This window comes from Mus pahari, chromosome 8 (assembly GCF_900095145.1).
Source record: "Mus pahari chromosome 8, PAHARI_EIJ_v1.1, whole genome shotgun sequence".
Taxonomy (NCBI): Eukaryota; Metazoa; Chordata; class Mammalia; order Rodentia; family Muridae; genus Mus; species Mus pahari.
Genome location: NC_034597.1, coordinates 82,284,796 through 82,308,043, shown reverse-complemented (window position 1 = coordinate 82,308,043; position 23,248 = coordinate 82,284,796). Strand labels below are relative to the sequence as shown.

At 33.7% G+C, this 23,248-nt stretch overlaps 1 protein-coding gene across 4 annotated transcripts in view; it reads left to right on the top strand.

Moving 5' to 3' along the window:
- Pcdh9 (protocadherin 9) overlaps nt 1-23,248 on the top strand; it is an 877,954-nt gene that overhangs the window by 547,199 nt on the left and 307,507 nt on the right. For 2 of the 4 annotated variants that reach the window (XM_021203967.2, XM_021203966.2), the window contains one exon: nt 11,135-11,210. In XM_021203967.2, the coding sequence (XP_021059626.1) occupies nt 11,135-11,210 (76 nt within the window). Of the gene's footprint in view, nt 1-11,008; nt 11,279-23,248 lie in introns of those variants that run through there. The other 2 variants (XM_021203965.2, XM_029541791.1) reach the window with 2 other exon arrangements.

Sequence of the window (23,248 nt, the reverse complement as noted above, 5' to 3'; positions counted from 1 at the left end):
ATATATATATATATATATATATATATATATATATATAGAGAGAGAGAGAGAGAGAGAGAGAGAGAGAGAGAGAAAGACATTTCATAAAATAAGGACATAAAGGAAAAAGAAATGTTACTTAGCTATATTTTGTGCTTAGCTTTTAAGATAAATGTCAGGTGAGTGCAACATTAATGAAAATTATGAAATACAAAATCCATCAACGTAAGGTAGATTTGTTATTTATATTGTTAGATTGATGTAGGTAAAACATTCAGTTACATACAGTCGATAGCAGTGAATTGAGCATCTTATTCAGTCAGTACTAGCTGCCTTACTCAGAGCTAACTCCAATACCTACTCATAGGAAGTGTCCTATGACCATGATGCTTGTTTCTATACATTTTAGTGCATATTTCTATGCTTAGGCTCATTACTCCTTAGCAATATTCTAGAGATGACTACAGTATTCAGTGGAAAGCATGTTGTACAAGTTTGTAACATTAGAGCAGGAGGCAGTACCATACTGCACGAATGCTACACGCTGCACTACTTGCTTTGTAAAGTACATGGACTATGTTTGAATGAGGATGAATTACCTAGTGACAAGTTATTAATTTGTATTATTACAATCATGGAGCACATGACTTTATATTAATAACCATTCTAATCCAGATTTTACAGACATTCTGATGATACCGTTTCAGAGATATCTATTCAGGGAAGAACAAACACTGATATAATCTTCTCCTGGATATAATTGGGAACAGAATAATGAAATTAGAAAACAAATTAAAGTAGAAGTTTTATATAGAAATTTATAAATTGGAATATAAGTTACCTAAACGCTTATGATCCTTAGTTGTAAACATACTTCCCACTTCAGGAGTACCTAATCTCTCTTTCATGAATGCCACCCTGCCAAATTTCTAAGAAATTATACATATAAGATGTATGCAATGATGGGGTCGCAAGATCATACCCTTGAGCTAAAAAATACACTTTTTCTATCACAGTCTCTTAGGAACTGTTATTAATGCACTGACATGTTGTTCAGTTATCATTCAAACTGCAGGTCTCATGCAAGTCTCATAGATTTCCATATCTATGAAAGTTTAGTATACAACAACATGTCTTGCCTAGTATTTTCTGTGTATTTTATCAGTCTATGAAGCCTGAGATATGATGCTCCTCCAGACATTAAGTGCTTTGATCTATTCCAGGAAAGGTAACTTCTTAATTCCCAAAGTGCCATCATCTATCTATCTCTCTTCTTCCATCTGTCAGACTAGGACATGGACTAGACCCGAAGTATGCCAATGGCTTGTGCTGTAAGATCAAGAATTGACAAATGGGGTCTCATAAAATTGCAAAGCTTCTGTAAGGCAAAGGACACTGTCAATAAGACAAAAAGGCAACCAAGAGATTGGGAAAAGATCTTTACCAGTCCCAGAAGATTTCTTGGTTATTATAATCTTTCAATCTTTTCTTCCATGTGGTTTCCTGAGTCTTAAGAGCAAGGGTTGTGCTTTATGTGGATCTACTGGGTCCAGGCTTCCAATTATTTTTGACCTCTGTACTGTGCCCAGTTGTCTTTTTTGTAAAGTTGTCCACGTGCTGTGAAATGAAGCTGCTTTGATGAGGACTGATAACATGATAACATGGCAGAATATAAAAACTACATTTCTTTTCCTGGTTACCGTTCATTGTTTTACAAACTCAACTTAAATTTAAAAAAGGTTTTACATGCATAAAATCTCAACACATGTTTGAATTCAGTACTTATGTTCAGGGAAACAAATTATCCCCAGTCCACAAATAACTGAGATTGGAGACTCAGTAATGCTTTCAAAGGGAAGATTAAAAAGCCACAGGGCAAGAAGCGATTATCTCTGAGATGTAGGAGTGATTTTGTTTCAAATATCAGGCTCAAAGTCATAGTGCTGTCTGCATTAATAGTAGGATTTTTTTTTCTTTTTGAAATAAAGTCCAGCTACTTAGACTGTTTAGAACAAAGACTATTCAACCCAAGAGAAAAGATACAAGATCTTATTCATGTGTATTCCAACTACCTCATTGTCTCGGATCATTATAAGGGCTCTGATTCTAGCGAACTTCCACAAGTCTGCTATGATATATTTTACAGAGTAGAGGAGATTTAAAACATAATTACTCCAGCTTATAGGACATCTCTATTTGATATCACACCTATTAATACTTACTAACCATTTCAGAAAAATTCATATGTTATTTTCATATTTGAAAGTTATTGTTCAATATGTATGTTAGAAAGTTTGCTGTAAAAGTTTTCTCAGATTTCCAGTTTTAACCCTCTTGTGAAGTCTGTGACCATTCATCTGCTCCTATTCAACCTTCAGCGTTACTGCTAAATTTATGATCCAAAAAGAGCATTCCTCCATACGCACTGAGAAAAGATTGAGGTTGATCTTTATTTAAGCACCGAAAGCTATGAATTTAGAAGAAGACTGACTACTCTAGAAAAATCTCCTTTGTTCTCAACTACAGTTAATGCTATCTGTCCTTAAAGAATTAGGGATGTAAATTCTATAGTGATATCCAAATATAATTTTAATGCCCAATATTATTATTGTAATCTATACTGTGTTTATTATTATTGTTCACAAGAACAAAAAAATCCAACACCCATAAATTTTTAAATATTAAGAAATAAAAACAGTATCTGGGATAGGGATCATCCATAAAATAACTGCTGAGCAAGCACATGGATATGAGTTTGAAATCCCAGAATCAAACAAACAAAAAAAGCCAGTCACAGTCATGGTGGTGGTTGTGTAATGTCAGAAGTGGAAGATGTTGTAGAATCCTGAAAATCCTTGGCCAGGCAATATCACCTATCTTCAGTCATGAAAGATAATGCCTTTAAAAATAGTTTATATGGATGCAAACCCATATGCATACATATGCATGGTCATTTGCTAACATAGCTACACAAATAAGTAACTATGCCATGCACAAAACAACACCCACTCCACAACTTAAAAATAAAACATATTCAGTTGATTAAGAGCAAAGATATCAAACCCTAATAATGTCTCAAATAATATTATACAGGCTTCAAAACATGGTGAATTTAAAATTTTTCATCTATTGTTTTACTACTGTGATAAAACTAATATTATTAACTGTACAGTACTTAGAAGGATCTTATACAATCAGATTCTCTTAAATTTCGTAAATAAAGACTTGTAATTTTAGGATATCAAATATACAAGATAAATTCTAAACTCTATGAAGTATTTTTTTCTAAACAGTAACTGGACTTTGTCTCTTTTTACTTTTGTTTTGTATCTTTTATAAAAGATTCTCCATTGAAAAAGGAAGGAAAGTGATGGAGGAAAAGGACATCTACCTTTAGTCACGATGTACATGAATGAACATAGAGAGAGCTTGCCATGTGTCATGTTACTTTAAAATTTTCAACTCAGAGGCAATATTAATGTAAACTGTATGCATCAGAATGTGCCTTTATGTTTGCCTCTACCCAATGGGTGATTTTATATTCTATATCATCAGTAGTAAAGAATTATCTTATTAATGATGTCAGATACATTTTAAAAATCTATGCTTTAAGAATGAGAAAATATCATGTTCCCAGACATAGCAAAGGATGAGTTGTATCTGTTTATATAAGAGTTGGAATGTAACTTTTGTAGCATATAATGATTTATTTACAAACACATAAACATGTACCAGGATTATTTTGGGAAAATGTTATTTTCCTGATTTTTAATTTTTAAATTAAAAATCTACAAGCACAATATGAGCTATTCCTATTCTTTAAAACCAACATTCAAATTTAAGCAATATTTTGATGAGATCTTTCAAAAATGCAAAAGTTCAGAGTTGCTCATATTTCCAAAGATGTGATTTTTTTCCCCTAGTACTTGTATAAAGATCAAATGAAGTTTATGGTGGCCTCTTAGCAATGGTAGCATGTGACGTGTAGTGTTCATTCATTGCCTGCCAATATCTATCTATATTTCTTCCTCCAGACCTGATCATCCACTTACCAATTTACATTTATTTTATCCTATAGTCTATATCTGTCAGTATTTTGTCACTTTTTAATGAATCCAGGATCAGATGACATTCCAATAATTACATGAGCACATGAAAATGTTTGCTACAGTCTTGATAGACAAGGACAACATTCCCATGTGTTCTTCATTTCTTCTTCCTAATGAAGTTTTACTAGAACAGCTTTAGGAGTAGCTGGGAGAGGAGATTCAGTATTTGCTTAACAGTGGCACTCTCATGGTCCTCTCTGTTTATGCTTGTTTTTATATCTGGACCTTTACTTACTTTTTGTGCCCTGTTCTTGCTATCTCTTGTTTCTACGAGACTTACAAAACACACACACACACATACACACACACACACACATACACATACACACTAGCATTATGACCAAGATTAAGTTCATTAGTTTTTCTCGTTGATCCTTTGATAAATCAATTATTATTCAGCTGCTTCCTGGAGCCATAGGCTGTTTAGTCAGGAATACTCTGGGAATGCTTTTTGTCCAAGGTTAGACAGGTGCACATTATATTAAGTAGTGACAGTAAAAAGAAACATTTGTTTAAATTCCCCTATGTATCTTCCATGTCTTGAAGGCCTAACTTAGAATGTATTATGGAGCTATAATGTAAAAGCATGTTTTGAGTAGACATATGCCCTACAAGGGGGTTAAAAATTTTATTTTTTACTGATAATTGTTATTGAGGTAAATTCTACAGAAATGCATTTGGTCTCTGGTTTATATTACAGAAGTTAGCTAAAATGAGTTCTCACATACTAGACACCAATCAGACTCAAATTCTGTTTCCAGGATTGACATGTCAGACACATATATTTCAGAAAGTATCCTTACCCAAAGGAAGCCTCTCTTTCCAGTTCTTAATTCCATACTTATGCTAGTGACTTATATATGTTTACTTTAATAACAGTCATAATTTAGTATAATTTCTAATTAAATTGCTGCAATTATCTTGTATGCTGATTTTGTAAATATGATGAGGGGTAGCCTACTTTGTCACATGGGTTTGTTTACCAGTAAGGGAAATTGGAAAGGGCTCTTGCTGAGATGTTTTTTCCACATTTCTGTTCATATAATTTATAGATGTTAAAAAAATCTTGTAGATTCTGGAACAGCTGCTCTAGTTTAATGCAGTCATTTTATATTTTGAATGGTCTGATAAAATACTACATTCCTACTGGGCAGCATTTAACTGTGAGAAACAGGTTAAGACCATTTCAGATAGCAAGAATTAAAGAATATAAGAAGCAGCATGACCCACAATATGAAATGTTTAATCATTTCTCTTTGTGTTGAACCTGGGGGAGCAAGAAGGGTGGGGTCACATTCCCTGATTCAGGGGTTAAGTCAGTTTAAAACTTTTTTCCTTTTCTGTAGCATCCCTCAAGAGAAAACTTGGTAAAAGCCAGATTTTCTTTTGTTTTATATTTGTTCAAAATATTTAAATCCAAAAATCAAGTCTACGTACCAAAAGAACCTTGTAGTTTCTTGGGGTTCTCAAATATATCAAATATTTTTGAAGATAAATTTACCTAAATTTCTGTCATTAGATTAAAATCAAATAGGAATAAAATTCAAAGTACTGTAAAAGTGCTGCTATGGGCTATTTACATTAGGGCTTCTATCATTTTAAAAATCTTAATAAGTATCTAAAACATGCTACAAAGCACATAAAATACACATTTCCTTCCTTTCAGTAGCTCATTTTACAGTAAGGCATTTACACATCAAATATATCACATTTACATCGGTGAGAGTATTTCACATGCATTTTAAAAGTTTAAAAATCAAACATCTTAATTGTAGAGTCAGTTAGAAATAAAAGGTGACAGTTATATCCCCCAAAGAAACAGTGAGCAGCTGCAAATAGTGATGTGGTTAAGTGTGCAGCAGATACAATGTAGGGATGAGCACTGTGGTTAAGTGTGCAGCAGATACAATGTAGGGACGTCCCTCATTGCCTCAATCACGATGACTGTAAGTGACCATAATCATACACATCCTTAGTTTTATTTATTTAAGGAGGTAAAATTAGTCATCAAAAAATTGTTTTTAATTTGCTGAATCATCTGCTTTCCTCTTTGATTACTGGAGTTGTTACACACATTCACCAAATACAAACTAAGCATTTCCTTAAAAAAAAAAAAAATCTACTGAACAATGTGAATGTTAAAGAAGGAGAGGAGACATTAATAGCAGTTCAAGGCCCCATGGCTGCCTTTACCAGTGGCCAGAATGATGGGGAAAGGGGGTGGGCCATGGGAAAGTGTTCTGGTGGTGAACCAAAGCAACTCCCTTGCTGGTTTATCCCATTTCCATTGCCTGAATCAAGTCCAGTTCACTTAGATGAACTCAGTAAAATTTAAGTGTAAGTTCATCAAGTGCCTACATTCCACATTGTTCCCAGTTCTTATATTGATGATGATTCTTCAATGTTTTTATTATCTCTCTAAGTCTTAGTTTTAAAAAAAAGTTTTAAATGACACGTAAAAAAGAAGTTAGGACTTGCAATGAAACTAGGTTACTCTAACACTCCTTGTTATTCTTCTATTTCATATTTATTATTGTTGTCGTCAATTCACAATATGTTTAAATTTGTCTGTCAAAAATATGGATTATTTTGGCAGAAACTAAAAAAAAAAAGCCCTACTCCTTATTCATACATTATTGCTTATGAATATGCCCGTAATAGTTCTGATTAAAGAACAATAAGCTTCTAAAAATATACAGTAAATGTTCCCTTTCCTTGGACTGAAATTTTTCTCATCTGTATAGTTCAAAAGAATTAGAATGGGATCCCATTAAAAAGGGCATAGTTGGTAGTCCAATGACCCTTAAGTACCAGTAGGGAACAGATGAGGAAAATCATTAATTATGTGATAGTTTTTAGAAAACCCTGGGATTCAGTGATTTCTGCACCATTCTTTCCATAGCGGGGGGGGAGTATGTTCTTGTAGATAATAGGAACTCACGAATTAATCATTAAATGAATAAATTAATTAGTAGCAAGAAAGACTTTTCTGCATGAAACAGTATGTTATAAATTCTACTCTAGTTTTGTGACAGTAAAGAGAATCACCTTATCTTATTTCTTTAAGATTAAAAACAAAATGTAACTGATAATAATAGAATATTAAATCTTTAAGTAATTTCCAGATTATATATAAATAAGCCTAAATCCTTCATATATAAAGCTATTTAATGTAAGGACTTTTAACACAGAGTAGGACATTAGTTTAACTTGCCATTTTCAAATAATAAAATGAATTATTATAAAATAATTCTGTGGTTTAAATATTTACTTTATCATTACTAGTGGGATCCTTTTGAATTATATCTTTTAAAAAAATTAGTGATAATGGAGACATTTAAAACCACAGGCTGTAGTGGTTTTCATAAAATATACATTAAGAACCTTTTTTGAATATTGATCACATTAATTGATATCTTTCAAATGTTAGTGAAAAGAGTGCATGTACTACCCTCTACTAGAATAAAATTTGTGAAACTCTATCAAAATTTGGCCTCAAGGAACCTAGACTGTTATATGTTCCTCACTTTTAACTACAGAGCTTTCTTTGCCTTAAGTGCAAGTTCTTTTCAAACAGTAGGGTCTGATTCAACATCTATGACAAAAGCTACATTTTGTACTTTACATATGAAAATTTCAATGCTTAATGTTAGAGAATGAAAGCAAATACTTTTTGACTAATCTTAACAAATCCATTCATTTACACACACACACACACACACACACACACCACACACACATACACACACAAACACACACACACACACACACACACGAAGATAAACTACTGCAACTTCCTTTCATTGTGTATTTTATATTTGTTCAAAATATTTAAATCAAAGAATCAAGTCTATGTACCGAAAGAACCTTGTAGTTTCTGGGGGTTCTCAAATTATCAAATATTTCTGAAGATAAATTTACCTAAATTTCTGAAATTAGATTAAAATCAAATAGGAATAAAATTCAAAGTGCTGTAAAAGTGCTGCTATTATGCAGCAGAAAAGCTTTTTATTTGCGCCTTTCTGATCTTACAATGCTGTATTGGCCGGGCAATATTTTCTCATGTCTTCTTGCCAGAGATAGACTAACCTCTTTCTGAGCCAGAGCAAACGATCTAGCTCAGAATTAAAGTACCTATGATCACTTGCTCTATGCTCAGACAACACTTACATATCCTGGACATTTCTCAGAGAGCAAGACAGGAATGGGGCTGCTCACTGCCAACATCAGGCTTAAACCTTCTCTACTCCATAGAGACAAAGGTCCTGTCATGATAAAGCCAGATAGGTTTCTGTTTTCCCTGCAGAGAACTGGCCTCTCAGACATCATGTGACAGGCAGTCTGCTAACCTAGCAGATAGGCTTGGAAGTCCTCTGACCCAGCAGAAGCCCTTCCTCCCTTGCCTGTTCTCCTCTTTTCCCACTGACTAGATTTATATAAGCAATCCCCATCATTTCCGTAGGCTCGCTGCCTCAGAACCAGTCTCCTGGTCATTCAGACCTGCCATATTCACCACCACTACAATGGGTATGTTTGATTACTTTTTTTCACTCCATTACAGCCACTTACTGATTCTTAGTACATGTAAAGCTCCATCCTGTCCCTCTGCAGACTGAAAAATACTGCACAGTTCTGGCAATAAGTTTTAAACATCTTTGTGTCAGGTTAATTAAAAAATATTAATTATGATATCATTCTAATTTACATTATTTCATTTAAATTTTATAAACTACATTTTTATTTTCTATTCTCATTCATATCATTTAAATATAACTACAGTATAATGTCGAACATAAAAAATATTTAAAATATATTAATGTAACATATGAAAGATGGAGTCTACCAAGTTTATTATAATACTTTAAAAGAAAATATTTCATTCATCATTCGGTATAATTATATTTCCAATATATACTAGACAATAAATAAATACACATATATCCATTTTGGAAGAACTGCTAAAATAAGAGATGACTGCTGTTATATATTTTGAAAAATATTTCATGGAGAAAAATACTATAATTAAAGCAACATTATATTTTTCTTTCATAAGTATTAAATGTAATTTCATCTACTATGAAATGAAGAACCCTTGATGGTGTATGCAGCATTTAGAAGTTTTCAGAGAACAGCCTGATTTGTCCTTAGGTTTCTCCTGGATGGAAATCTTAGAAATCATTCTTGACCATCATGTATAATGGCCAATGAGCTCAATGCCCTTGATAGTCACTTCATCCATAAAAGATCATAGCAGATGTTGAACATATTGAAGTATGAACTTAGGGGCACTTTTACCTTGACCGTTAAATGTCAAGCGAGAGGAAACACAACAATAAACACGGTAGCACAACCTTTGTTTCAGGAGGGCTTGGTGCATGTCTGATGTTGCTATCTGCGTCCACCTTGCTTTTCCATCACAGGACTCACCTAGGCATACAAGAGAACCTTCAGAAGGGGAATGAATGATGCTAATCCAAGAGTTTCGTGTAAAGAGAAAATGTGCTACATGAGACACAATTAGTACCATTTATGATTATAGTTTATGGGATGTTGGTGTCAGTTCATTAAAAATGTACTGAACTATCAACTCATTTTCACATAGGCCATTGAACAGCAATAAAGTGGTATCAGCTCTTCTCCGGGATGACTTTTAGCTGGATTTGAACCAGTGACTCATAGAAAAGAGGTTGTGTTCTATTGTCAGTCTATAAAGGCATTTTATAGAGTTGCAATGCATCTGCCTACTGAATTTGCTTCTAGCGGCATGCCTGCTTCTTAGAATGTACTCTTTAAATTATCGCCTGAAAAACACAAATATTAAATGCTGGAAGATGATTTTATTATACACCATCTATTCGAATTTTATCTGTTTCTATGTATTAGTAATGTCATTTAATCTCTATAAAAGTAATCATGTGTAGCATAATACTGGAAGGTCTTTTGGCTGTGAAAGAATGGAAATTACTTTTAGTACTATAGTATTCATTTACCAACATATGTAATTCCCTACAGCTTACATTTTCACCCCCACATAGCTGCACGTATTTTTATATCTCATGTATTACATCAGCCCAAAGCACATTGACCGTGAAAACTGAACTCTGGTCTGTGCTAGAACGCAGACTTTTGTTGTACTAAAACACTGACTTTCACTGAAATAACTACAAGCACACCTTAGCTCATTACTTGGAGTCGTATATGCAGTGCATGCCATAGCACTATGCTCAATACATTTCTACTGCAATGTCTTTAAAAGAGGCTAGGCGTAAAACCTGAGCCAGTGAGCAAACACAGCTCATGAATCACTCTGTGTCTCTGTTTTCAAGTTTTGAATAAAGTGATTTCCTTCCATATACGTCCATATCAACTTATTTGTAGTAACAATTTTGATTAATTTCCACGACTAGCTTTAATAAAACATAAACGTGTTCTCGTTCGATGTTACATTATTATTTGTATCATTATATTTCTAACTTAAAGGGAAAACTGAGAAGTAAGTCTATACAACAGCAACTGTACTCCATTGCAAGTCTCTCGGAAGCAGAGGGCCTCAAAAATAAACAATTATCTACTCAGTTCTGTGAAACAAATGAGTCCATGCATTTTGTATTTAGGAATTCCCTATAATTTTATGAGTCCAAGTATGCACCTTTATTTTTCTTACATTTTCCCTAAGTTTTTACATTAGTTTTATGTCCTCCCATTTTAAAGGTAGGCCTTTGTTTTGGTAATTTGCCAGTGGTCCATTACCTAGTAAAAGCAAGTGAAGAACGCTGGCTCTTTGTTCCTAGCCTTGCATACTTTGACTTTATACTATGTCATTTATGTGCTGTAATAGTTGAATCTGTGTTCTGCTGCACATGAGCATGGTGCCAGGGAGAAGCCAGTGTTAACTGCGTGTCCTGTGGTCTTCTTTGTAGTCTCAGCGTCGCGTTACCTTTCACCTTCCGGATGGCTCCCAGGAAAGCTGCAGTGACAGTGGTCTGGGAGACCACGAGCCGGTGGGTAGTGGAACCCTGATCTCACACCCTCTTCCTCTGGTTCAGCCACAGGACGAATTCTACGACCAGGCCTCTCCGGACAAGAGGACCGAAGCAGATGGCAACTCGGATCCCAATTCTGGTGAGTCCTCTTCCTGTCTTCGTAGCTGGCTGCTGTTGCGGTTGAGCTGTGTGCTGAAACTTGTTTAAATGGTCACCCTGTCCTTCCAGGAAGGGACAATGGGTTGTACCTGCTATATATAATGCTATACGTCTTGATGTAAACGTAGTGTGATGTATTTGATATGTTGACCTTAGAAATGGTGTGATATTCTTTTTAGTTTATGAGCCATTAAAGTGATTTTCAAATGTTCATATATATAAATATATATGAAAGAAAATTTTTGTTTAAGTATAATCTGGTGTCAAAGGGGTTACAGAATAAGCAGTTACGATTGATAAAATACAGTTTATTAGAATATTGTTGATGATATGTAATAGAAATAGAAATATGTTTTTTTTGTGTTTGTGCATACATATATTTATTTGTCTGTGTCCTTTGGCGTGCTATCTTCTAAAGAACTATTTACACAGAATAAAGACTATTAAATGTGATTTAAATCCATCTGAGAAAAAAGAAGATAATTCTTTCATAAATTTTTATTCATGTTTTGTGTTTTTGAATAATTTAGCTTTGTATAAATAAGTTGAAAGGAATGTATCTGGCCTAAACCCTACATCATCCAAAGAGCCACATCCGACCTTGGAAATTATTAATCTCAAATATTCTCTTTAAAGCATTGCAGAATTCTCATCCTGTGGCTCTCTATGCCTTTGGCAAACCTGGATCTCCAAAAATATATACATTACAATTCATAACCATAGCAATGTTACACTTCTTTAAAGAGCAACAGGATATTTTTATTGTTGGTGGGTCACTAAAAGACAAGGAACTGTATTAATGGATCACAACATTAGATAGGTTGAGAACCACTGCTTTAAAGGGACTTCTGCCTGTAAAGGAGATCTTGAGCTAAGACTGCATTGTTATTGAGCTGTATTTTTTTAAGGACACATAAACAAACAAAATATCCTCAGTGACAAGGTAACTTTATAAAGCAACTAAAATTATAAAACCCTTTTCCAGAATAATGAAAATGATTTCTATTTTTAAGAAAAAAATATCTTTTTTTTTTTTCATGGTGGTAGAAAGCCCTTGAAGGGTTCTGGGCAGGAATATTAGACATATCTTTGTATGTCCCCCCCCACACACACACACACTCTTTTTTGTTACGTGAAAGGAAATACTGAGTAACCACAGCAAGAGGGTGTCCAAACCAGAAAAAGAACATCAAATGACAAAGAGCACATACATTCAAAACAGACAACTTCGCCTGCTCTTTAACCTGCTTCACATCGGTTAGCTGGAGAAGGAAGTGAAGTTAAGCTGGCTTTTCCATGAATCTCAAGCTATTTAGCACCTTCTGCTTCAGACAATTCTGTGCCTCTGGCATTTCTGTGAAGGAGGAATATCTAGAGGAGGTCACACGCTCAGACAGGCTTTCTTAACGAGTTCCCTTCTGGTAATTCAGCTTTCAGGTTCACTTACTTCTACCGTTTTGAATCTGTCTGGGCAGAGAGGTCTATATGAGTACTTCCTTCTCGCAAGCTGTCCCATCTAAACCTTACCACTGCCTATACAGGGATCTCATCAGGCTCTTTTTCACTAACAACTGCTAAATGTGTGCAGTTACATCAGATCTCACTGCAGACATTTCCCTTTATTCCAGGAAATCATTTAGAAGAATCTAAGTAAATCCTATGCCATCATTGTCAATGTCTGTGTCTGGTCTGCAAGAGCAAAACATTAAGCATATTTTTATATCAAATATTGAGAGGTAAAAATCTCAAAACCGTATTTATCGAAGGGAGTTTGAGAGAGCTGGATAATTTTTTTATTTTCTATGGATTTCCTGGCATGTTAGCTTTACTAACTGATGATTCTAGATTATTTCATTTTCCAAGGAATTGTATGGAGGTGATGTGGATAGGTAGAGCTTATGATAGTTCCTTGTAAACAGTTTTCGGAGTCTACAGTTTTCTCTTCTCTAACTAGCACTAAGCTAAGTATTTTCAGTGTAATTTTTGACACTTTGTCTTCAAGTGTTTGGATGCTCTTGCCTTTGAGTCTGAGTCAAAATAAAGACAGAAATACAAACATTAAATATCCTGGCACACACCTGTATCAGTTCTTCATAGACTGGCAAATGTATTTTACACAAGTGTCTGAAAGGTAGGAGAAATACATTAAATTCCAGGTAAAGGAATTAGACATGCCTAAGAGTATCATCAATTTCCTTTTAGCTGGAATAATGAAATCCTTTAGAATCACACACAGTATGACAGAGGGCAGGGAGTTTAATCACTGTGTTTTAGAAAATGATGAACATCTGGGTAATTTTCTACTTAACTAATTGAATTAGAAATTTAAAAATATTCATCTAAAAGGAAAAGGTGGCTTTTAGGATATATTAACTAGGTGAACAAGATGATAGTTATTTTCTATTTTCATTGTCATAGAATTATATGTCTGTGGTCATTCAGGGTAAACTGAGAAGTACCAAAGTACAGGTAAATTTAACAAAAATATAATACATTTCATCACTATTATACAAAAATATATGTGCACAAATTAACATGACAGCTGTCTTTTCCTGCCTACTAGCACTGACACATTACTACAGATAGATTGAACCAAAGTAAAAAGCTTTAACTTTCAATCCTCACTTAAATAATCATTTCAAACCAAGTATGGTCTATGTTTTACAATATGAATATTTAAGAAACATTGCTATAAATAATTATTGATCACATTTATTTTTATTTTATTTACACTTTTTTTTCCTTCTCTGAACTTGTATACTTGATAACATCAGAAGAAATCATTATATAGCCGGGTGTGGTGGCGCACGCCTTTAATCCCAGCACTCGGGAGGCGGAGGCAGGCAGATTTCTGAGTTCGAGGCCACCTGGTCTACAGAGTGAGTTCCAGGACAGCCAGGGCTATACAGAGAAACCCTGTCTCGAAAAAAAAAAAAAAAAAGAAATCATTATATAAGTTCAGAGATGAAAAATGATATGTGCTATTGATAGTTGGTGAATTGATTTAGGAAAAAGTAGACTGGACACCTTTTTAGACTGGAGGGTTTTTTTTGTCACTATTTCGATATATTCTCCCAAGTCTTCCAATAAGGAGAGAGAGAGAGAGAGAGAGAGAGAGAGAGAGAGAGAGAGAGAGAGAGAGAGAGGGAGAGAGAGAGAAGAGAGAGAAGAGAGAGAAACATTTTTGTCAAGCTTTTAAAGTAGGAGTTAGCTACATTGCCCCTGGCTAGATCTTTGTCCAATATGCCATGCTAGTCACACAATGATTTTTTAGTCCTAGACAAAAGAACTGGGCCAGTTGCCCAGTGGGAAAAGATGGACAAGGTACTAAACCTGAGAAAAATGCACATTTCAATCTTCTTAAAGATGCCACTTAACTTTTTATTGTTTTTATTATTTTTTAAATAAAATAGTGATATTTATTTAAAACTGCCCTAGAAATCAGCAACATTCTATTTGAGATGGGGATTATTACCCGGGAGGAAGATGGTCAGTCAAAGCAGCTGAAATAGGGCTTCTTGGTAGAATTTGTCCTGATTCATCACTGCTCGGAGATCAGACAATTTAGGTCATCAGTGAGTTGTCTGGAGTCATTGGTTAACGTGTCTCCCACTTACACTGAAATTACAAGCTCCTTCTTAGTGCCTAGAGCACCATTCACTAGAATACTCTGGAAATATTATAATTGTAAACATTCGAAAACACTGGAAATTACAACCTTAAACAGCATAATCTTACATTGTAGCGGAATAATTCTATGTTACGTTTTCTTTACATTGTCTAGTTAGAGTTGTAATTAACTTTGAGGAACTGGTGAAGTGTGATGGAGAGATGTTGACATACTAGTTAACGCCTGTCATCTTCCTTTATGTTTTAGTTGTGTTCATTTTCCTCTGTGGACCCTACTTTCTGGACTTTTACATTTTCTTTGAAAGCTATAATTTTCTTACAGGTGAAGTAAGAAAGTAGACTCCAGCATATGATGGATTACAAATACTTATTATGCCTAGAAGTAATCCTGTTTTTCAAAGTAATCTTATTTTTCAAATATATTGGATATTATTTTATTTTTATTACTTTATAGTCCAGTTGTTGCGCCCCTCCCAGTCTGCCCTCCTACTCTTCCCCCTCCCATTCCTCTTTCCCCCTGTCTTCAAGTGATGCCCCTTCACCCCACCCACCAGGCCTCCTCACTTCCTGGGCCTTCACATCTCTGGAGTGTTAGGTGCCTCTTATCTCACTGAGGCTAGACCAGGCAGTCCTCTGTTGTGTATGTGTCTGCGGCCTCAAACCTGCAAGTGTATGTTGCCTGGTTGGTGGCTCAGTATCTGAGAGATCTCAGGGGTCCAGGTTAGTTGAGGCTGCTGGTCTTCCTATGGGGTCAACATCCTCTTCAGCTTCTTTCCAGCCTTTCCTTAATTCAACTACAGGGGTCCCTGACTTCAGTCCATTGGTTGGATGTTTAAGTATCTGTGTTTGTCTCAGTCAGCTGCTTGTTGTGGCTTTTATTTATTTATTTTTAAATATTTAAAACTAGGATATTTACATGTAACTAAATACATTATGAATTTTAACAAATTACTATGAACAGCTAATGTTGAGTAGAGTATTTGGGGAAACTGAATTATGACTTATGTTCTTTCTACTTCTAAACACATATTCACAACTTAAACATACCTAAATGGTTCCAAGGGTTTATACACTATTCTTTATTTTTCAATGTGTAGTTTTGAGTTGTTAACACTGTGTATTTAATAATTCATCAGTTTTTTATTTTTTTAAAAAAAACAACTAAATTTAAACACTGAAGAACCCTACTTGTGCTGTAATAAGGCTCTAAAAGCTACCTCAAAAGCCACTGTGTTAAAGGATTTGCTTCTCAGTATGACAAGGAGACTGTAGACAGTTAGAAACTGCATGATGTGGGAAATAGCGAGAACATGGAAGGCACACCTTGCAGGAGAATATTGGGAGCTTTCTTCTGGCTTATTTGTACTTTGCTTTCTCAGGGCCACATGGTAAGAAACATTCATCTAGCACATGTTCTTTAATGTGATGTACCCCTTAGGCAAAGATACTCATCTTAAGGTTCTACTTCTATGACTAAACAGCATGGCCAAGGCCTCTTTAGAAAACAAATGCATTTAATTTGAAGGTGATCACTCAGGAATGGGCTATATCTGTGATCCATACAAGGAATGAAATATGAAGGAAACTTCCAGTTTCTTTGAGTTTTGTCTTGCTGGAATCATGTAAAATCTTTACTTTCTTCCCTCTGTTATTCATTGTCACTTTATTTTTTTTTGTATTTTTATTCTTTGCTAATTTTATATTGGTATCATATAGAATGAATATAATATAATATATACATATACATATATAATATTCATTATATTTTCTACACACTTTCTACCCTCCAATACCTTGCAGGCCCCCTTCACTGTTCCATCCCAACTTCATGTGCTCTTCTCCCCCTCCACACACACATACTTGAGTCCATCCAATGCTGACTGCACACTCATTAACTTGTTCCCTATTCTATCACCTCTGGTCACAGATTTTTGATTTCATTAACAATACCAAGCATGACTTCCATCTTGCTCAGATGGTTTTACTTTACTTTAAAGCTTTTACATTCCATTTTATGCTTCCTCATCCTCTCTCTTCCCCCAAATCTCCATTACTTAGAAATATTTGTAAAGACTGTTTTTAAAGAAATTCATATTTTTTTTTTGTTGACTGTAATGAAACAGCCCTTCCAGGAAGAGAAAGAAGCACATACTTGATTTTAATATCAGTTCATAGATATATCTGTGACCTGGGAAACCTCTTACAATGATCAATATTTTAGTTTCTCGGCTATGTATAAAATTAATAAAACAACTTTAATCATATTAGAATATTTTAGAATTTTAGGTTTATTGATTGTGTGTGGGGGAGGTCTGTGTATCTCTATGTGTGTGTTTGCATGTGCATTTAGGTGCATCTATCTATCTATCTATCTATCTATCTATCTATCTATCTATCTATCTATCTATCTATCTGAGCATGCATGTGTCTTACATCATATGTAAATATTAGAAGATAACCTTGGTGTTCCTCTTCATCCTTTATCTTGTTTGAGGGAACATCTGGGTGTAGTTTGATGTCGCCTACACCAGGCTACCTAGCTCCTCAGTTTCATAAGAATGCAGGGATTACACGTGTGCTGTATTACCTTCCTTCATAGTTCTTAGAATTCAAAGTTGTAAACTCACCTTTGTCTAGCAAGTGCATTATCTGTGAAAGCACATTTCCAGCCCCTCTACTGGATTTTGGTATGCATTGTATATTTGTTAAAGTGATACATTAATTATAGTTTAATTAAAATAAGTCCTCTTTGTAGTAATATGTTATAAAAGTAAATGACAAAATATATAATGTTTAGAATTTTAATAATCTTCCAAAGCTCTGCTACCATTATTAAGTACAACTTTGATAGTGGACCTAAATTCACCAATGAAACATTTATACTTTGAAGAGATTCTGATTTAGCTTACTTTATCATTGTTGTTCTATGTTAGTTTTTTTATGTTTTATTTTTTTCTAAAATGCAAAGTTTAAACATGGAAGTAGTATAGTAGTAAGATTCAGTGTCTGAAAATTATGGGATTGCATTATTTTTTTCCTTTACAATTTTAATTTAAAATAAAATTTTCTTTACTATAGTCACTGTTGTCTATATGATGTGCATATTTTATACATTTCAGTATGGTTTAAATGGTGGAGAAACATTGAAAACATATCTTCCATAATTATGTCCAAATTTGTAGTAATAGAAAAGAAATTAATAATTTCTTCTTAAAAATATTTTAAGTAGTATTAAATCTTGTAAAAGTTTCTTTTGACTCAGATATAAAATCACTAATTACTGCTTTATTGGCAGACCACTAAAGCAAGTTTAACAAAGAATAATGGGCAAGGTGGTGGTCAAAGGTTTGATGTTTTCACCTCTGTATCTCAAGCACACTTGGCCAACTGTTCCACAAATAAGATGCATACCTGGCAGTTTTATCATACTGAATAATTTTCTTTCTAACACTAGACAAACTTCTCCCACTTTCCAATAACAATAAATCAGATTTCCTTAAGATGTGAATCTATAACATGGAAATATAAGTATAATGAAAATAATTTTGTTACTATAAAAGTAGTAAAAACTTTTATATAATCATATCAAGACTAGACTGTTACTGTTACAACTAAGAATTAAGTCTTAATTTGTCTCATTGTGAAACATGAATAGTTAAACTTTGTATCTGCTTTGTCTTTAAAAGTTATTTTTAATGTCTTGCTTAATTATGTACAAAGTAGCAAATTATATTTAGTTTGTGAAATTTTTGCTTACCATATATCTCCAAATTGGCATGAAAGTATTTATGAATTGCTATTCACTCAAGGAATCATTCGTGGGGCTAAATGTGTTAATAAAGTCTTAGACTACACTGTGTCAACCCCTCTTCAGTCTCTTAGCTAGAAGTAAGATGCAAGTTCCAAGTTCAGCAAAATTTCAAGACTGGTGATTATAAGGTAGTCATGAAATCTACCACTGGAACCTATATGGGTCATTCTGACACAACTTACATAGAATGGAGTTATTTGATACATCTTGGCATCTTTTATCATTTCTAACTGCATATGATTCACTCAGGTGTTTATTCATTCTGCAAATACTGATAGCACATCAAATGTGGGTCAAATAGCATATGAGGTTGAAGAGATAGACATTAAAACCACATCTGATACCTTAAGCAGGTTGACACTAGAGTACAGGACTTTGTTGTAATCTAAATTCTATCTTCTGAAGGCCCTTGATGCAAGTTTTAGGAATATATGAAAATTTTCTTGTATGACTATAAGATAAATACAAAGCAAAAGAAAGATTTCAAAATGAGATATTTGCTACAAGTAAAAAATTAAATTAGAAAAAAATGATAATGATAAGTATAAAAATTATGTTTTATTATAAAATAAGTATTGAGTGAGGAATGAACAAAGAGTCTATAGTTGAATTTGTACTTTATACACACAGCAAAGTTTAAATAGAAATTCTCTAATTGTGTATATATGTACATATATGTGTGCTTTTATACATGGGAGTGACCACATGTGTATGGGTGTATGTCTATGTATGTGTGCCTTTGTGTAGGTATATGTGTTTGTGTATGCCTATGTATAGGTGTGTGTGTGTGTGTGTGTTTGTGTGTGTGCTTGTTTGTGTGTATATGATAATAGAACAGATTTCTGGCTGTTATAAAGATTATATATAGTTAGGCAATCACTGAAAATGTCAACATATTTGAAGCCTACACTACCATTGTCTTGAGAACATTGATTTCAAAATTCCAAAATAAAACTACAAGTATCTCCGTGTTTTACGAAAAAAATAAAATTGCATTATATCTCATTAAGTGCAATAAGTGACGCATCAGTGGTTCAAATATGTATCTACTAAAGCCTGTGGAAAGACAAATTGATACTGTATTTTGAATAATGGGCCGACCACAATAATGTCTACGTGTATACCTCAGATAAAGGAAAAGAAAAAAATGAAAGCACTTCCAGACTGTAGCCTTTATCCCTTATTAAAAATGTGTACAGAAAATAAGTTAGAGACGATGAGAGGAAAGCTCGGAGTATTATTAGGTTTTGAAGTATGTAATATTGCACAAAAGTTTCTAAGAACAAGTCATCTGAAACTATATTATTAATGAAAAAATAAAAATGTAAAAGGTGAATGAGTTTTTGGAGTAATTGTGACAATTGGAAGACAAAGGAACTAACTCTCTGATGTAAATCAGACAGCTAGGCACCAGGTTGGAGCAATAATGTAAAGTTAAGAATGCTAAAAGTGGGAGAAATAGTTTATCCCAGGAAAAAACACACCAATTCATTATCCAGTACCAAATGGGCAGCCCTGTAGACATACACATAAATAACATTAGAAAGACTGCCATGTTATACATAGAAATATGTATCTATATACACATACTATTTTCATGTACCAAAACTTAATGAAAAGGGAGGTCAAAAATTGGAAAGAGGGATTTTTAATTCAGCAGAACAGTTTTTGAGTATGCATAACTGCAAACAAATAAATCATTAATATTTTGCATTTGGGATTCTTTTTAGGTCAAAGTATCATGCATTAGTCTTGTAGAGAGATTTGTAGAGGGAATGTGCCTCCTAGTGTAAAGTTGGGGTAATTTCAGCTTATGTTGCTGTGCTGTGTGGAATATCATTTCCATAGCTGTTGTTATGGGATGATTAAAAAGGCCTGAAAAGGAAGAGCACTCATGAACATTTTATGCAATATTACAGGCGAGAAAAAACTTTCTACATACATTCTTTGCTTTTAAATAATTTGAGCATAGTTAAAGTGAAAGATAGATAGTAACAATTGAGTGACTCGGTAAAAATAAACAGCATATGGATCTCATTAGCTAACAGCAAGGCAAACTTCTTATATCTTAACCCTAATAAAACTATATGTGTCAGGACAAAAAGGATAGGAGTCAATAAAATATTTATAAAATAAAGCAAATACGTTCGATTTCATCTTTATACACATGCATTTATAACAAGAATTAATAAATTAGATTATGCAAAGCTTTAAAAAACTTTAAATATTGGAAGAAACTGATCTACTTTTCTAAGACATTTCAGCCTTCCTACTGCTATTTCAACATGAATTTCTGCTAGAAGGCTTAAAAACATAAAACCTGATGTCAGTGGTAAACACAGATGCCCATATTGTAATAGGATTATGGCATCATTGCCAGATAAAAATCTTAACACACAGGAGGATTCAAGAGACTTTCCCAGGGACCATATATGCTCTCCAATAAATATGCTGAACGCATAAGGAAAAACTTCAGTGGCCTAGAATGAGATAAAAGGATGGATTTCCCAAGAGAAGAACAATTATACTACAAGAGATAAGGGATCAGAAACTACTTAAAGATTCAAGATATGGAGCCTAGCTGTCTAACATCTACCTTCTGGTCTGCTTGTTTTGGTCTTGCTGTGGAATATCTTATTAATTTATATTAATTTGCTTTCCTAATTAGTCTTATGACTAAAATATACATTTTCTTGTCATTTAAATTGAATTTCAGATTGGCAAGGAAATATTTACTTACTGAAATATTGTGATGGTCTTTATAATTTTTATATGATACAGATATAAGTAAAATAATAGTGTTGATATGACATTGTTATTTAAAAATGATCACCAGAATTATATCTAAGCAATTCGCATAATATACAGAGGGTTTTTTTTGTATGTATAATGAACAATTATACCCATCATAGAAGTTCGGTTTGTAAGCATATTCAACATGCTTAATTATTAGAGCTATGATAGAAAGTAACTTTATGTTGTTTTCTTATTCTAAACATAATTTGTTAGTTTACAGATTTTCTATGTATCATTGTTTAGAAATTTCCTGAAATTGATGCATTTATATTCTGTATTTTCCTTTTGGGATCAAATGTAAAACTGTTTAGGTCTAACGATGATGAAAGAACCATATGTCAACCTAACAGAAGTATAGATGAGAAAGAGAAGGGGCATGCCATGGTGTGCTGGTCACTACATTCCATTTCCTTTCCAAATGGCTGTAGAAGTAGAGGAATTTAATTTTGGTCTTTGTATTCCATCATGCTTAGAAAGACAGAATTTAAAATGCGATTAACATAAGTCGTTTGAAGATTTACATGCATTTAGTACAAAAAAGGTTTTAAAATGTAACATACAAGTGATTTAGTGTTTCTGTAGGGCTGACCAAAGAATTTCCACATAGAGTTATAAGGAGACTTGAGTTAAATATCAGATATATGAATGACAAACTACAGAAGATGAACCTATATGTGGATTCTGATCTTTCATAGATTTCTTTCTATTAATTAGCTGAAACGTCTTAATCTATTATAATTCAAAGTGAATCATCTTAGAAGTCAGTTTTGCAGAATGAAATACACTATGCAATGTGTGAATTTGTCATCTAATATCTGCAAATAAAGTTCATGGTTAAAACCTGTTAAACGAGCATTGGAAGGAACAAACAAACCATAAGATTTCTAAAGTGCAGACATTAATTTTATTGACTTGTTTTTCATTTTTTTTCTGTTTTAACACAACTGTGGCTGGTAACTGGATTAAAAAAAACAACCCAAAACCAAAAAAACAAAAACATTCTCGATTAGGAATACCACCAGAAAACATGAAAAGCTTTTAAATATTTCCATGAATGAGAAAGAAAATTGCTTTAGTCAAGGAAGACAGTGCATTATCTTTTATGCATTTTAAGATAGAGTCTCAGGCTAAGCACAGTATACCAATTGTGAAGTCATTCCCGAGACCAAAAATAGATGTGAAGATCCTACAAAGCAACAAGCTGCAGGTTAGGAAAGGTGCTATTTTATCTCAGAAGTGGCGCTTCATTGGAATGCTTTCTCAAAGGCCTCATTTTATGGGAAATGTATTTTTAAATTAAGTCAAAGTGGGTCCTTATTCAAAGGAGGATGTTGAGTTCTGATTTAAGCTGCTTAGGCAATAGCTATAGAATATCCAACAGTAACTCTTCAGTAATCTCTCATAAGTCATAACTATTGTGTGCTGGAAGATTATGATTTAAAATAAGAAGTTCAGGTATTTTGAGCCAGAAATACCAATACTCCACAGGCAGTAAAATCTTGACATAGCAGTAAGTAGCATAATAAAAAGGGAAGAGAAATTGGTCTATATTCTATCAATTTTATGTCTTACTAGCACAATCAGAAAGCTTTTTGGTACTTTACTTCATTTATTGTTCAGGAAGTGGGTGAAGTATGAAAGTATTTTACCCAATGAGACCCTAAGAACATGTGCATCGGAAACAAGCATATTGAAGTTGACAGGGGCCCTGAAATTTCCATGTGTTGTGAAGTCTCCGACTCCTCCCTTTGCCTCTCTCTGGCTCTTTTTTTTTTTTTTTT